The 16,207-nt window shown below is 33.7% G+C and overlaps 1 protein-coding gene across 2 annotated transcripts in view; it reads left to right on the top strand.

Annotated features, from left to right (window-relative positions):
* SNTG1 (syntrophin gamma 1) overlaps positions 1-16,207 on the top strand; it is a 318,063-nt gene that overhangs the window by 283,730 nt on the left and 18,126 nt on the right. For both annotated transcript variants that reach the window (XM_088057611.1, XM_088057609.1), the window contains exons 15-16: positions 6,346-6,498; positions 11,770-11,862. In XM_088057611.1, coding sequence (XP_087913737.1) covers positions 6,346-6,498; positions 11,770-11,862 — 246 coding nt within the window. The remainder of the gene's footprint in view (positions 1-6,345; positions 6,499-11,769; positions 11,863-16,207) is intronic.

Genomic DNA, 16,207 nt, shown 5'->3' with positions numbered 1-16,207 from the left:
AAAAATCAGCTGCAATTATTTAAATTTGAGAAACTACTTTAAAAAGGAGTCAGAATGGAAAGATAGGACCACATTGCTATCCATTATCATTATATTTATTCTTATGGGATCTGTTCTTAAACTTAGTTTCCAGTAAATAATGTCTCAAAGTTTGGAGAAGTAAAATACCTCAGTAACTCTCCAAAGGGATGATCAGTGCATTTTTAGTATCTGTAATTATATTCATCTCTGATTTCTCTGTAACAGAAAATAACCACCTCTCTGGAAAGTATTAGAATAATTTATTTATTCAAAAGATTAGTCAATTTTATAAACATTTTGAAAATTTTCCTCATATGGCAAAAAAATAAACAAGTTTCTCAGTAGGGTTCATTAAGAAATAGACACAATTATGGCACTGACTCAGAGGAAATCTCTTCTCAGACTCTTGCTCTGATTCAGATGAGGGTCTTCAAGACTCTGCCTTTTCCTATTCTGTCTTTTAATCAGGCAGAATAGGAAAGTGATCCAAGCTTACTGCTGACCCTAATGGAATACAGGGAATGAACCTTTCTATTTCTCTCCAGCCATCAGACAGATCTTTCTAATGGAAGTTTAATTGAAAGTAAAATTTATCCTGCAATTATAAACAGTTTTCCCTTTCAGTAAATGTACTTTTTGTAAAATCTGAACATCAAAATATATTATGTCCAGTTTTAGTTTGGCTGCAATTCTATGTTTACTTAAATATGTGTATATATACACCTGCAATTTCAATGTTTTTTTTTTACACTTAACAACAAAATTCTGAAGAGTCCAAATAGGATTAGCTATGTACAAACACATGCCTGCATAGATATTTTTCATTTATTACTTGAGTAATGAAGATATGTTGTAGAAGCTGTGTCTGGTTTTCACTCTGGAATGAATCTGCTCCCTGCTGCCTGTAAATGCTATTAGAACCATCACCATAGCAACTAATGGTGATGCTCAAGCAAAGTGTTCCCAAAATTCCAGCTGAAGAAGTAGATCATTATATGCCCTTAGAAAGAAGGGTGTATGTTTATGTAGCCAAAATTGATAGGTGAAAGGAGACACCAACAGTAAAACAATCAGGGCACTGATGCCAGCAAGTGTAAAGGCATGGTGTGATTCATTTTTACAGCTGCTTTGGAGTTATTGCACAAGAAAATGCTTTTTATCTTCAGGGAATTTAGGTGCTAGGTTTGAATCTTGTTTATGATAGGACAGATTTCTTTTGGCAGAACTGTCTAAACTAGTCAACAAAGAAAACAGGTTTTGCTTGTTTTCTCAGTCACATATTTTGAAGAACTGTTATAATTAATGTGAGAGATGTGAATACTTACCTCATTTTAATAGATGAAATAGAATTTTCTTGAAAGTTAAGGTCTATTTTGTCAGTGTAGGATGGTTTTGAACATCTTACGTGAATTGTTGTTCATGTCAAAAACTGCTCGACAGTGTCACTAGCGTTTATTTACATTTCCATGGCAAAATATATAGGCTGCTCTATATATTACATTTAAATTCATAGGTAAATCAGACTTTCAGAAAATTCTTGAGCACCTCCTGGGTGAAAATCATGCCATGAGGATGAAAGTGGTAAATACGGTTTTGTTTTCTGTTGCAGAGAGCTTTGTAGAATAAAAGAACTCAGCTCCCATTGACCCTCACAAGAGGTGAGGGCCTCTTGCAATTTAGCAGATTTAAATAATAGCCAAAATATGATTATTTAATGTACTCATCATATTAAAATTAAGCAACACAAGTAATAAAAAAGAAGTAGTGCTGCTTCTGGAAAGAGCAGTCTTTCAAAAGAGAAGAGATTACCCCTGCAGAAGAGAAGGCAAAGTCACTATTTAGTGATAAAGAAGCATTCTGCCTTGATTTGGAAGGACCTGCCTAATGAGCCATGCTTAGTTCCCATGGACAAATTTATTACTCTCACTTAACATAGATATCATTATTAATTAGGCAAGCAGGAGTCATACTGTCCTGTCAGCAGAGATGCTGGATTACCCTGAAGCTGGGAGTTAGCCAATGTCTTTTGTCACAGCCCATCTTTCAGCAGGACTACATTCCCTCTAGTGAGAATTAGCAAACTGCTAAAAGTTTTGTGTGTGTTTCTCTTCAGAGAGTTTTAATAAATCACAACAAGAACATCAGGGCAAACAGTACAACTAATCATTATCAGTATAAAAGAATGCTTAAAAAATCAACATGAAATTGGCTCATGTCCATCACTGACTAGTAAATGAGTAGTAAATAATACAGGGTCATAGCAGATTCTTAAATGAGTAGAACAACATTTATATTTTAGTTGAAGTAGTGGTTTGATAAAAATTAATTAATGAAGATTCCTGCTTCATCCAGAGCTGGTTTTCAGACTCCTGACAAGTTGGGGTTTTTTTAAATTTTTGGACTTTTGGACAAATCTCATCGTATTCCTAAAACAAAACAAAACAGAACAAAACAAAACAACAACAACAAAAAAAAAACCAAAAAATTAAAAACCCGCTTTAAATTCCTGCCTTTATAAGGACATTTGGAAAGCTATATTTTAGCTTTACCTACATATTGTTTTGTCTAGTAATCTACTGTACAAATTATTACATTCTGTAAACCTAGAATACAGACTTTTAATGCTTGAGAAGAGATGTAGAACTAAAGATCTTGCAGAAAAAGCATAAAAAGTTGCAGAAGCAGTACTAAAGGGGACCTTGCACATAACTATTTTTATGAGCAGGATGGAATACCACTAATTAGGAAAGGAATACTTCATATGTATGTTAGCAATTTTAGAAAAGCTAAAATACATCATTAAAATGTATTTGACTTACACTTCTCTTATCATGGACCTAACTACAGGTGTTGATATCAAAATCACAAGTATATACATTAAAGCTAATCACAAATTGAAATTATTATTTGGCTAAATTATTATTTCTGGGGAAATGTTGAATTTTGTTTTCATTCTGAATAGGAACTTCACAGAAAGTCCAATAATGAATGAGTCCATTATGCGTGTTGTTTGTCACAATATAATGCAGTAGTTTAAATATTCTAAACTTTTTATATGCAAAACACTGAGGGGAAATGCTACCTAGTACTAATTAGGTCTTTCCTAATACAAAGCATGCTCTCATCTTCATACATAAGTAGCAAAACCATGGATAATTATTATAGATCCCATTTAGCTCTTTTTTCATCCTCTAGGTTTGATTTAATGCTTAGTAAAATCTAGTACAATTATTACTAGCAATGTTGATAATAAAATACATAGGTTTTTATTTAATCACTTCAAAGCCTCCAGAGATTTTTGCAATTTTGAAACGCTTTTTAGCAGAGATCAATCTCAGTAAAACTTCTAACTTTTTTTTTTTTTTTTTTTGTCTACACAGTACCTCTTCTCTTTTTCCTAGACAGCATATTCTTCTCAATCAGAGACAAAAAAGGCCTGTAAGACTGGAAGAGTCTAAAGGTGTAATTTAAAAGCATCAAACTAAACAGAGATATGCATTCTGGAACTGAACTATGCACTAAGCTCTCTCCCATTTGAAAATGGGTTATTACTCCAGTTATTTTAAAGCCAGTGATTCCTGTGATCACACATAGTCATGTTTCAGAAAAGCTTTAAGAGCCTGCATTACTAATAATTACTTACTCTCTACTAACTGTTGTCAATAATAGGTAAAGATGAGTTCAAAATATTTTTAGTTTCTCCTTTGGTTGTAGCTATGAAGAACTAAAACCTTCCCCAGGAAATACATGTACCTTACACATGAGTCTTTGCCACATACATTGCCACACCCCATGCTGGACAGGTCCTTTGGGGTGTGGCCCAACAGGCCCATTCAGTCAGGTTTAGCTCTGGAAGCACAGGGAGTTCAAAACCTGATTTAAGATCTGTTAGACAAGAAGTGCTGTTATTCTAAAAGAAGTAGCTTTTCTACCCTGGAAGAGTGAGGGTTTTCCAGTGCTTTTGCTCATCTAGAATTGAGGTTGTTCAGCCTGGAAGAGAGAAGGCTTCAGGGTGAACTTATTGTGGCCTTTCAGTATCTAAGGAAATGCTATAAGAAAAAAGTAGAGGGGCTTTTTTCAAGAGCATGTAGTGACAAAACAAGGCAGAATGGCTTCAAACTAAAAGACAGTACTTCTAGATTAGATGTTAGGAAGAAATTCTTTGTTGTGGGGGTAGTGAGGCACTGTAACAAGCAGCCCAGAGAATTTATGGATGTCCCATCCCTGGAAGTGTTCAAGGCCAGACTGGATGGGCTCTGAGTAACCTGATCAAGTGAAAGGTTTCACTGCCTATGGCCATAGGGTTGGAGCTGGATGATCTCTAAGGTCCCTTCCAACCCAAGCCATTCTATAATGCTGTGTTTTGTTACTACACATATCCACAAGGTTAAACATTTGTCACAGTGGTGCTGCTCTGTGTGCTTTGGCTGTGTGTGCAATGGAGCATAGATGTCATTAGCAACAACCTGGATATTATAACCTCTCTCTTGAATTCTGGTCAGGACATACTGTGAACAGAATTGACACTACAGTTTGAAAAGAAGGGCCTTAACAAAAAGGAGAAAAAAAAGGGGAAAAAAGATATACCAGAAAAGTGACAAAAGATGTTTCTGATAGGACATAGACTATTATTTAGCTACACCTAACCAGTTCAATTACACATCCTTGTTAATATTTGGAAGAAAAATCTGGAAGAAGATTATTTATTTTTTTTTTAAATGCTGACTTTTAAGATCAAACATGCTCATGCTGATTTTTTCATACATGACTTAACACTGTAGAGCTACTTTAGCTTAGCACTTGATGGAAGTACGTTAGGAGGTTTTTCCACAGTGACTGGTCATTTTAAAATCCTAGCAACTTGTTTTTGTCATGGTGATTGCAAAGAGAGGGCATGATGCCTCCATAGCCAATTCATCTAGAAATTGTAAAGCAGGCTTCAACCAGAAGCATTCATGAATGTATGCTGTACTGGCTTTCTTGAAAACATTTCTACTGAATGAGGAGAAAGGGGAAAGTAGTGCTTGCTCTATACCTGGGAGTGATAGTTTCAAACAGGTTCCTTTTTTATGTATTTTATTCTCAATCAGCTTTGGGTTCCTGTTGCTCTGCCCCAGGGAGAGCTGACTTGAGCAAAGTAAGCTGCTCTTCCAGCTTGTACCAGCTGGTTGTGCTCCCCTCAGTCTATTCGAGTTGTGTATAACCAGAAGGCAATACTGTCCCATGAGTCTCCTTTACTGAACTTAACTCTGCCCTTTGCTATGGGGTAGCTTTGTGGAAATTGCATGCAGGCTACTTATACCCAAATCTCCAGATGTATTGGCAAGGACAGCTGGTGAGCTTATGACTTGTAGAAGCTTCCTTGATGTAGCAGGGACTAAATTAATTAAACCTGGTTCTGCAAACCTATTTTTCACAAGAACAAATTACATGCCAGAATTTTAGCATGAAACGTCCTTTATATTACATAAATAAATTTAAGAAAAATAATTGAAAACATTTTAATGAATTGTTTTCCTGATTAACTTGTTTATTCTTTGGTTTAGTACCAATTAAAGACACCATCAATCTTTAATTTTTTAATATTTATAACCTGATATCCATTGTGTGATGTTATGTTGAAAGTAAAGCCAAAAGTAATTTTCTCCTTCAGGACCAAAGCCAGCAACCAAGCCATGGGCAGCCACTATAGTCTCTACCATCAGTATCCATTTAAAGACTAATTGTATGATGGATTTTGTAAGTCACCAGAAATATGAACTTGTTTTCTCTAGCCTCTATAAAGAAAATAGAACATATGGACTTTTCATACTTAAAATAAATATATTCCTTTGACCAGCCTTCCAGAGTAGGGTGTGTAAGTCAAATAGGTCAGAGAAGCTGATATTTGTGTTCCTCATGTGAATAGAAAGTGAAAAACTTTCATAGAATGTATCTAATATAAAAGCGTATAGTTGATATATATATGTAGATATAGATAGATATATATAGATATAGATATAGATATAGATATAGATATAGATATAGATATAGATATAGATATAGATATATAACATTTTTAAGAAGTGATTTGTTAAAATACTTAAAATTACTGCCTGAGATATGCTGTTCTCTGCCATTCTGAATTATTTAAAATTCATCAATTTAAAATTCATTGAAATGTCAATGTCTAGACCAAACCCCTGATTTTCAATTCCTCAGTGACTGTGGTTACTCATGTTATTTAAGATGCCACTTAAAAATGCTGGGTTTGAGGCATAAATGTTTGCAATTAAAAATATTAATTGATGTATGCCAGATTATATAACTTCAGGTTTTCATCAGGACAGTGATCTACTGGACCGTCGGAAACATTGCTTCAGTGTCCAGTCTGAATCTGGAGAAGATCTTTACTTTTCTGTGGAACTAGAGTCTGACCTAACACTATGGGAAAAAGCCTTCCAAACAGCAACTTTTTTAGAAGTTGAACGGATACAGGTGAGAACAACTGCCTTGGTGATCATCTTTTGGTACATTAACAAATTAGGCTGATATGAAATAATGATAAAATTGAAGAAATTTTATGACCTTCTGCAGCTCTCAAGTTATTATTCTTTTATGTAAGTGCTTTTGCTGTTCCCAAACATTTTGCAATCCAGCCTTCAGAAGAGGTCACCTGAACTACAATCTTCGAGTTATTATGACAATGTGATACATATTTGTTAACTGAAGTTCACAGACAGACAAGGAAAAATAATCTATGGATCAGGGACAAAATCCAGCTGTTTAGATATTCTTACTGGCTTACATGCTACCTTTCTTTGTTACTGAATAACACAAGAGAACCTTGCAGGACTTAAGTTGTCCTTGTAATGCCAGGAATGAGAGTATATTGAGTGAAGTACTTATGTGATACAAACAAGAAAAAAATTGTACCTCGGACACATTGTTCTTTCTTCACATATTTCTTTTCCTTGTGTATTTACTGTCAGATGACTGTGCAGAGATGGACAACATTCAAATACAGATTACTAGCGACTTTTTATGGCAAAATTACATATCACAGTTTAAAGATAACTTCTTCTCACATGACCCAAAAGTCATGACTTTTGACTTAAAAAAGGAGAACCACAATTATAACTCACCTAATCCAAATTGTAATATTGATTTTCTAATAATGAAATATACATGTGGTTAGAACAGCTTTAGTTGGTGTTGGCAGAAGTTATACACACCTACCCAAGCCATATTAGCATACTAGCCTGTGCAAGTATTGGCTCACACATTGTCTGTGTCCTCCTGGGAATGCAAGCACTGACATGTTTTTATTCAGACAAAGTGTTAGTTAGTTATATATTAGCCCTTTTCTGACCTGTGAACCACCACATGCAGATGGACTGAATTGGTCTATACTAATGAAGATCCAATTTGCAAAAACTACACTGCTGTCAGTTTTAATGTGCTGTACCTTTGTTGCATGAGGAGTCAGGGGAGGTTCAGCTTCCTCTTTTAAATTCATATATGCTGTTACTTTTTATAGAAATTTTAAGCTGTACTTGCATGCTAGAAAATCCAAGACTAGGTTTTCTGTGTAAAAGTTGCAATAATACTTGTCCTCTGCCACTAAATAGTCAAGAGTTTTTGTCTTTCTTATATAATTCCCTGCAACATACTTCATAGAAGCACTGCTGTGCCATCAGTAAAAGAATATATGGCATTTTTTTAGAATAACTTTTAACTCAGAAGCCACCTCATCATATTTGTTCTACTTTCAGGTTAATTCATATTGTAGCATTCCTAGTTTAGATTTTTCTTTTGGGTTTTAGAGCTACATTTATTGAAAATTGCCATCATGCTTCTCAAAAATAATTTCCTTTATAATCTTAACCTCAGATTCATCTTAGTCTTTTCGCCTTTTTTTTGTCTCTCCTGATGTTCAGTGTAGCAATTAAGAATTCAAAGTAATGATTTCCTGATTGATTGATTGATTGATTGATAATAGCATGTCTGTGAAAGTGGACAAAGAGGCTTCTCATGATAGAATATTATTGTCGCACTTTTATTTTCATATCACACTTTTTATTTTACTTATTTTTTTACTTTCTGTGTCTTGATTTGGAAAAAAAAATTAATATTTTTAATAAAATTGGGTTTGGCCTCTTGATATTTCTTTCAGTAACCATTACTGCTTTCATCTACCAACCTGCAGATGCAGTTAAAATCTGCAAAATGGTATAATTTGTTTCCAACAAATTCTTTCATTGGTCTGTGAGAAAAAAAAGGTGACAGGTTCCAAATTAAGGTATCATCTGTACATTCTTACTGAGATTTTAGTTTATGCAATCATGTTGATATGAATATTCATATTTAATGTGAATGCTAATCCAGTAGGTTTGTCTTACAATAAAATAATACAATTTTGAAACTATAACGTCAGTTTAAAACTACCATTTAAAATTATTCAACTGCATTGTATGCTACTCCATAATCATTAATAGTAACTCTTACTCAATGGCTAAAATCTCCAGAAGAGGTTAATCAGGAGCCAATTCTAATCTAATTACAAAGAATATATAACAAATTCAAATATTTTTAAAATGCATAAAATAAATAAGTAAATAAATAATGAATTCTCTTTCAACCTTATTCATAGCTTCTGCCAGAGGTATATCTAAACCAAAAATTAAACAGTTGGTTTTTCTTAGAAAAGAACTGTATTAGAGGAGGCATAGTCAAATTGACAATAATTTAGCAATAATATGGTACAATGATACAGTGGTGTCATTTTGGTGTGTTACAATCACTCCTTAATTAGTTTTGTAATGTAGTAAGTGGTGTTATTACATTTTCATAATTACCTATTAAAAAAAAATTAGTCAAAATGAAAATCCTTTTTCCTTACTTTCTCACAGCATTGTTGCATGAAGAATCTGAGACTACTATAACTTGCATAATGATGTGCAATTATATATGGCTGTTACATTCCCTTTGTGTTCCTGATACTTTAAGCTAATATTTTCACCTCTTCCATCATGATTTTTTTCTTGCTGTCCTTGCTTGCATTGCCGTTTTTTGTTCACTGATGTAAGGATTATTACGTAAGCTGTTTCATGTTGCACTACCTTAACATATGTTTTCATTGAAGTTGAATCTGAGTTTAAAAGTCTGAATTAAGTCTTAGATTTAGAGTTTACTTTGTTTCAGCTTCAGAGATAGCTTATGTGAAGTTCAGAATATATTGTTCTTTCCATAATTTAAGCTATGTGTGTTGAAGAAATAGTTTCTAAGGAAGAACTTTGAGTTGTCTCCTTCAGCCTCTGCCTGACCCATTGAATTATTAATAAACCAAAGTTAACATTCTGTATTCTGTGGAAGAACAGCAAGTGACTGCTGAAATGTGTTCTGCTTCTTTTGGGAAGGGGATGGTTCATATCTGATGAGGTTTTCATGAGTTCTTGTGAGAAATCAGCAACCAAAGCCAAACATCCATAGTATATGTTATTCATAGTAACTTTTAAAGTTTAAAAATGTTAAATGCATAAGAAATTTTAAATTACCTCATATCTTGATAACAATTTGCCTGTTTTCTCCAAATATCTTAAGTAAAAGGCAATTTAAAGAAAATAAAGATGAGGAAAGTCATATGAGAGTTATCTTGTGTCTGAAAGTTCACTTCCCTACTCTTACCTGTCACCAGAATCATGTGCAAGTGGATACACCACCTGCAAAAACCAAGGGATATTCTTCTCCAGGAAAACTAAATTCACACAGTCCAGGAATCTTTTTGTTGTTTTCACAGTTTTTGTTCTCTAAATTGTTTTGAAGATCATAGTCTGAGGGTGTGGAGTGGTCTTTTATATAAGTAAAAAGTAACTAAATGTTCAGCTGCTACTAGTGACCTGCAGTTTCTTCCTGCAAATAACTACACTGAGCTAAACTAGATTATGTTCCTCCGCAAACTGTGCACTGCCTTTTGTAGAAATACCCTTCAGACTTGAAAGCAGGTTGCTTTTTCAGTGAAGCCTTGAACCAAGACTGATGTGTCCTGTTTCTCATAAATCCCGAGTTCCCAGTGAGGCTAATTAAGCAGGAGCAGTGCTGGGCTCAGGCAGAGGAGCTGTGCCAGCTCAGCGCGGTGCTGCAGTGCACACTGTAGGTTGGCTTCTGGTGTTGGGGTGGGAGGTTAGATAACTTTAGATGACAATACGTATTTTAAATCTGATACACATTATTCCTTGCCAAATTTAATTTCCAGTAAAGGCTCTAAGTCTGTTCCAGTTCTTAAACGTTTACAAATTAAAATGTAATTTGCATCTCTAAGATGCTTGCGAGGTAATTCTGCAAAACTGTACTTTTTTTGCTTTGCTGCAAAACTTGAAAATTTTTGCATATGTGACTTAATTAACTTTGAGTAACTGTGAAATATATCACTTTACACTTTTTTCTTCTGCTAATGAGATAGTACAAAAGGCAATATCCTCTTCTTTATCCACACTGATTTACAATCAAATTTTACACATTCGTAACAGTCTTATGGTGTAGCTGATCAAAGAAAAAAAAAGAAAAAGCCACTTTTATTTGTTAATATAAACACTAAGTATGAAGTTTTCAATTTTCCTTCATTGCATTTTCTATTTAGAAGCTGTTAATGGACTTTCCAGCTTCATGTGTTCTGAGGAAGACCATCTAGAATCCAAGAGCCCACCCAAAGAATATATAAGTAAAGATTTATCCTTGATAATCAAAATGCCAGAAATAATCATGGGTTCTTCTGTAATACTTACAGTTCTTAACCCACATCGTTCCCATGTTTGCAATTTCTATTTTGATTTTGCTGACACATGGAAATCTTTGTTCTCGTTTCATAATTTTAGTGGCTACAGCAATATTTGAAGAATATATCTGTATTTCATTTAACCTGGAGGATAAAATGTCTATAAAAAATGAACAATTTCTTTAAAGAACTTGCATCTGATTTGGAAATGTTTTAATTTTTTTTTTTTTACATATTTTATGATGAAAAGGACAAGTCTGTAATTTTGTACCTGAAGTCAGCACAGCAGTAGTTTTGATGCTGAAAATTACACTTATAAATGTCTCACAGTGTGTATTAAGTGTGATGTTATGGAAATAAATAGAAGCATATATTTAAAAACTATATATATATACAATGATAAAGTCTTCTTTGAGAAGTCCTAGGTTTCTCATAGAAAGTTTTAATATATATTAGTCCACCATCTGAACCAAAAAAAAGTTATTTCAGATAATTCCATTAGCTGCTAAATAGTACAGAATACTAACTTTTTCCCTGAGATTTAGGACTACGGAAAACCACAAGAAATGGTGTACCAAAGAGATACTTTACATAGGCTTTTTTTTTTTTTTCCTTGAAAAGATAAAAGGAATATATTAAACATAAAATTTGTTACTGGGTATGGAAAGAAAATAAGGAGGTTTGAAAATAACAAAATTTTCCTTTTAGGAAATGTTATTAGTAAGCCACTGAGGCAATTCTGACCCTCTTTCATTTTTTCCCTAATGGAAGCAAAGCCTGTTTTCATATGACTTAGACAACTTCATCACTAATAAAAATTCTTTTATTTGAAATACACTGACAAAAAGAATTGATGTAGTTACACACAAATTACTCATTTCTGATAATAATTTTGAGATACATAAATATTAGAATAAAGACTCAGAAGTAGTACTAGAAAAAAGATTAAGAAATGTCTTCTGTGGTAACTACCTTCTCTGATCTTTCTTTTACAGTGCAAGACATATGCCTGTGTTTTAGAGAGTCATCTTATGGGACTTACCATCGACTTCAGCATGGGCTTTGTCTGTTTCGATGCTGCCACAAAGGTAAAGTTTGAAGAATTTCTTCCATCACACTGTTATTATTCCTCATTATTTCTAATATTTTGAGACAAGTAGTACATCCTTAAAATGTCCTTCTCTTTGTTATAGAAACAGATCATCTCTAGTCAAATCTCTCATGCTTTAGTCTAGATTCAGGAGTGGTTTCTAATTATGTGAGAAGTAGTATTCTGCTATGTGCTTGTTATTGGAAAGTCAATAATGATACTTGTCTGAAGCAAGCATCAGATCTTTTTTCTTTAATTTCACATGAAAGCCCACACCGCTTCAGCTTGATGGTTTGTTTGGGTGGTGTGTCCTTGGTTTTGAGAAAAGATCGTTTTCTTGGTTTCAGTCTCACCTGTGAACTTGAAAATAATCTTTCATTCCCTTCTCTTGTTGTGTGGGAAGGATTGTGTGCTATTACAGCAATTCCACAATTCCTAGTTTATATTTTAGCTATTATTGTTCAGGTATGTATAAAAGATAAATCAACCATAGTCTATACGTCTCACCCATCTGCTTTTCCTTTTAGCTGTAACAAAACTCAGTACAACTGATGAAAGAGTTTTCTTTATCAAGCAAACAGTATGGAATCAATTCTCATATTATATTATTGCACATCCAAGTCTCAGTAAAATCATTGTGACACTGAGTCTGTCATATGTTGACATTTGCACTAATTGCTGGCAAGTTCTCAGGCTTTACTGCTTGACACGGCTGTTAATGGTAGAATCTTTCTTATGAGTGAACTCTCTTTTCTGAGTTCCACTTCTCTTCAATACCTACTTTCCTTTGAGATGCTGCAACACTGCCACCACCAATTGCTGAAAATGCCCTTTTGACCGCAGAATTTGTTCCTATGCGCTGTCTTAAGTCAACCCTTCCCACTTCATTACTCCACTAATCCAAACACTGTTTTTCTTCCCACTTCATTGTTTGCGCAAAGTGATGAATTTTAGATTCAAGCACTTACGTTACCTTGTTTCTTTTTGTAAAGCAGTCTTGTATAATTCATCAATGAAATGTGACTATCAGTTTAGAAGCTATTACACAAAAAAATCAGTACAACAGAATTAAAATGCATTATCAAAAAAAAAAAAACAGTTTCCCCCACTCTCAATAATATTTTATATATGTATATAAAAGTATAGTAAAGAATTTATTTTGTATACCTAACCTAAATGTACCCTTTTAGTTTGAACCCATTACTTCTTATATGTACAGTATAGTTTGTTAGAATAAAGCATTACACTGTGAATAAAATAAAAGGACATTGTTTCATTAGGTGATCAGGTATTAGGCAGTGTGAGATAAGGACAGCAATTGTGTTAGAAAAGAAAAGAAACAATAGAAAGCAACATAATCTGTTGCCCAGTGACTGCTACAATTTAAATTGTCAAACAAGCCATAAGGTGAAATATCTAAGTGTGTCAACCATGTTTTAGTGGGTGCTCAAACAGGAAAAGCATTACCTAGTCTCCATCATTTTATGGAAAGGTGAAGGCTGTAATGCTCTTAGTCAAAAAATTATTCAGATATCTTTATTATGATAATGACAAGTGTAAATTGTGTCTATGCTGGCTGTGTTCTTCAACAATATTGCTAATCTCATATATACTGAAATGCAAACTAGACCTTTATAGGACATAAGCTAAAAAAATGTTATTTTTCACCTAATGAAGCAAAATCTGTTTTCCAAAAAAGAAATGTGAAAAAACCAGTGTGAAATGGAAACTGGTTTTCAGGACAAGGAAAACATGAATAAGATTTTAATTAAATCATTCATATCTTAGTAATATTTACATGTGCATTTGTGAATTAAGGGTATACAAAAGTCCTAGCAAGTGTCCTATGAATTAACATACTCAGTATTAAAGCCAAAAACATTATTTAAAATGTCATACCATTCATGAAAACTATAGTTACATATAATTCTTTATAAGTTGTAAGATTTTTTACAATTTCTATTTGAAAAATCAGTACAAACTATTATCTTTTCACTTCCAATGACAGGGTATCCACAGCTCCTTGGGCATCCTAGTCCAGTGTCTCACCACCCTGATCATATAAGATTTCTTTCTTATGTCCAGTCTGAACTCTGTCTTCTTCCACTTTACATTTACGTTCCAAAAAAACATTGTCCCTTGTCTTGGCACTGTAGGCCTTGATAGAAACTCTTTCTCAATTCTTATAAGCACCTTCTTTAGGTATTGAAAAGCAGCAATAAGTTCTCCCTGGAGCCTCTCTTCTCCAGGTTCAACAGCCCCAAATCTTTAAGCCTGCATTCATGAAAGAGGTGCTCCAACCCTCTGATCATCTTAGTGGTCCTCCTGCTGTACATGTTCTCTTCTGGTATGACCTGCTGCTCATAAGAAATTCAACCACTCTTTTTTATGTAAAGATTAACTTAAAGCCAGATTTCATAGACTTCAGAGGTCAGTGTCAGATTGAACAATTCATTCTGTATTTCTCTCAGAATAGCTCAGAAAATAACCCTGCAGATGCAAGATATTTTAATGAATTCACAGAAAGTCTTGGACAAGTATCTGGAGGAGAAATCTGCTGAATATCATTAAATGTTTTTGTATTCCTATTTATTTATGACATTTTCATGTTTCCCAGGACACAACAATCTTCAAAAACAAAGAAGTTTTCCAAACAAAATAGTTTCTGACAAGTCCTGTCTTATATTTTGTTACAGTGGTATCTTCAGTAAATCTTCAGGCAATGTCAGCCTTAACATTGTGCTTATGGTATTTTAAGTTTTCTTTCTTAATTACTAATTAATTGACTGTGATTTGTCTTCGTAAGTGCATAATTGCTAATAGACTGAAATGAAGGAAGCCAAGTTATTTAACTCATGATTTTAACAGTTATTCAGTTATTAAAATGTTCCAGTTATTTAAGCAATGCAAGAATATTTGAATTCTTTCTTTTTCTCACATTTTGAGTAACTGAGCAGATTTTGTTCAACATGCCTGACAAATTGCAGTCAAAATTTCACAAATGTTCTAAACCCCAAAATCACCCCCAGTGCTCATGAACAAGTGGATAGGGGGTAATGGCTCTCATTATGTTTATGGTTTCCAGAGAAAAGCCTTACAACCCTGTGTAGGCTTGTTTCCTTGTTTGCTGTCATTAAATCCTTAAATAATACTTAACTATGTAAATTGAAATTAGTGGTTAAAAACTGATGTCTGTGATAAATGTATTTCAAGTCAAACATCATAATTAGATAAAAGCATTGTTTCTGTGTCTGCACAGACCCATGATAAATATGAATACACAAAGTATTAAACTGAGTTATTCAGAAAAAATCTGTACTGTGATGTAATTATGACAGTGTTGGCATAAATCATAGATGTTTCTGCTGCATATTCTCTACTTTCTCCTATTAATTTTCTGACTGATAACTCATAGAGTCAACAGTAGTTTGTCATTTAGAGTATTTTGGTATGATGCTTAATAACAAGCCATTGTAATTTCCTGAAAGGAGAATGAACAGTTTTTAAGACTACCTGGTTAAATCAGATTAGGCCAACATTTCAGAAAATTAGTTCTCAGTTCAGGTAAGTAGATTGTAAACTACCAAACAGAATTTTTGACATGAAGTAATCTTTCTCCTTGCACCCTAAAAAGTAGTGACAAGTATCTTTGTGCCCTTGTTCTTTTGTAGCACTTTCCAGAGCCAGAGCTCCAGTGAAACGTGTCATCTTTTATTAGCAATCTATGGTTTAAAGGAAACAGTGACACGAAGTGTTGGCCCAAGCCAATACTGGCATATGTTTATTTTGATTATTTTTGTGGTGTAGTCCTACATGTGTGGTATTTATAAGCCTGGAGTCAAAAAGCCACCAGTCTCCTGTGTTGGCATACACAGAAGCATAATTCTAATAAGGAGTTTCCTCAAAGCATCTTTTCCACAGGGGATTTCTTCCAAAAAATGTCTACCAGCTTTAACAAATTTTATTTGCTTTATTTGAAGTACAGGATGTCAAATAAAATCCCCTCACTGAACTTCCCTCTTTCTTCATTGCTGGCATTCTGTGAAAAATGAATTTTACTAATCTTTGTGAATGCCAATTAGCGATTTTCTTTTCATTTCTGCCTTAATCACATTTTCCAGATTCTGCTTAGTTACTCCTTGTAAGACAAGGTGTCTTAGCATACAGCATCTACTCCAGACATAATTTTTCATTACAGATGTTCCATATGCTAAATGTTTTATTCATTTAGTTTTAAAATATGAAAATTCTAAAAAGATGCAAAAAGCTCTGTGCCAGTTCTTAGAAGTTGCATATCAAATTTTATCCTAGGTCATTATTGTAATATTGTGTTTCAGTGTTTA

This window comes from Pseudopodoces humilis, chromosome 1, assembly GCF_049639895.1.
Source record: "Pseudopodoces humilis isolate 2021_Gansu_Grassland_sample_001 chromosome 1, ASM4963989v1, whole genome shotgun sequence".
Taxonomy (NCBI): Eukaryota; Metazoa; Chordata; class Aves; order Passeriformes; family Paridae; genus Pseudopodoces; species Pseudopodoces humilis.
This window is presented reverse-complemented; position numbering and strand designations above follow the sequence as displayed.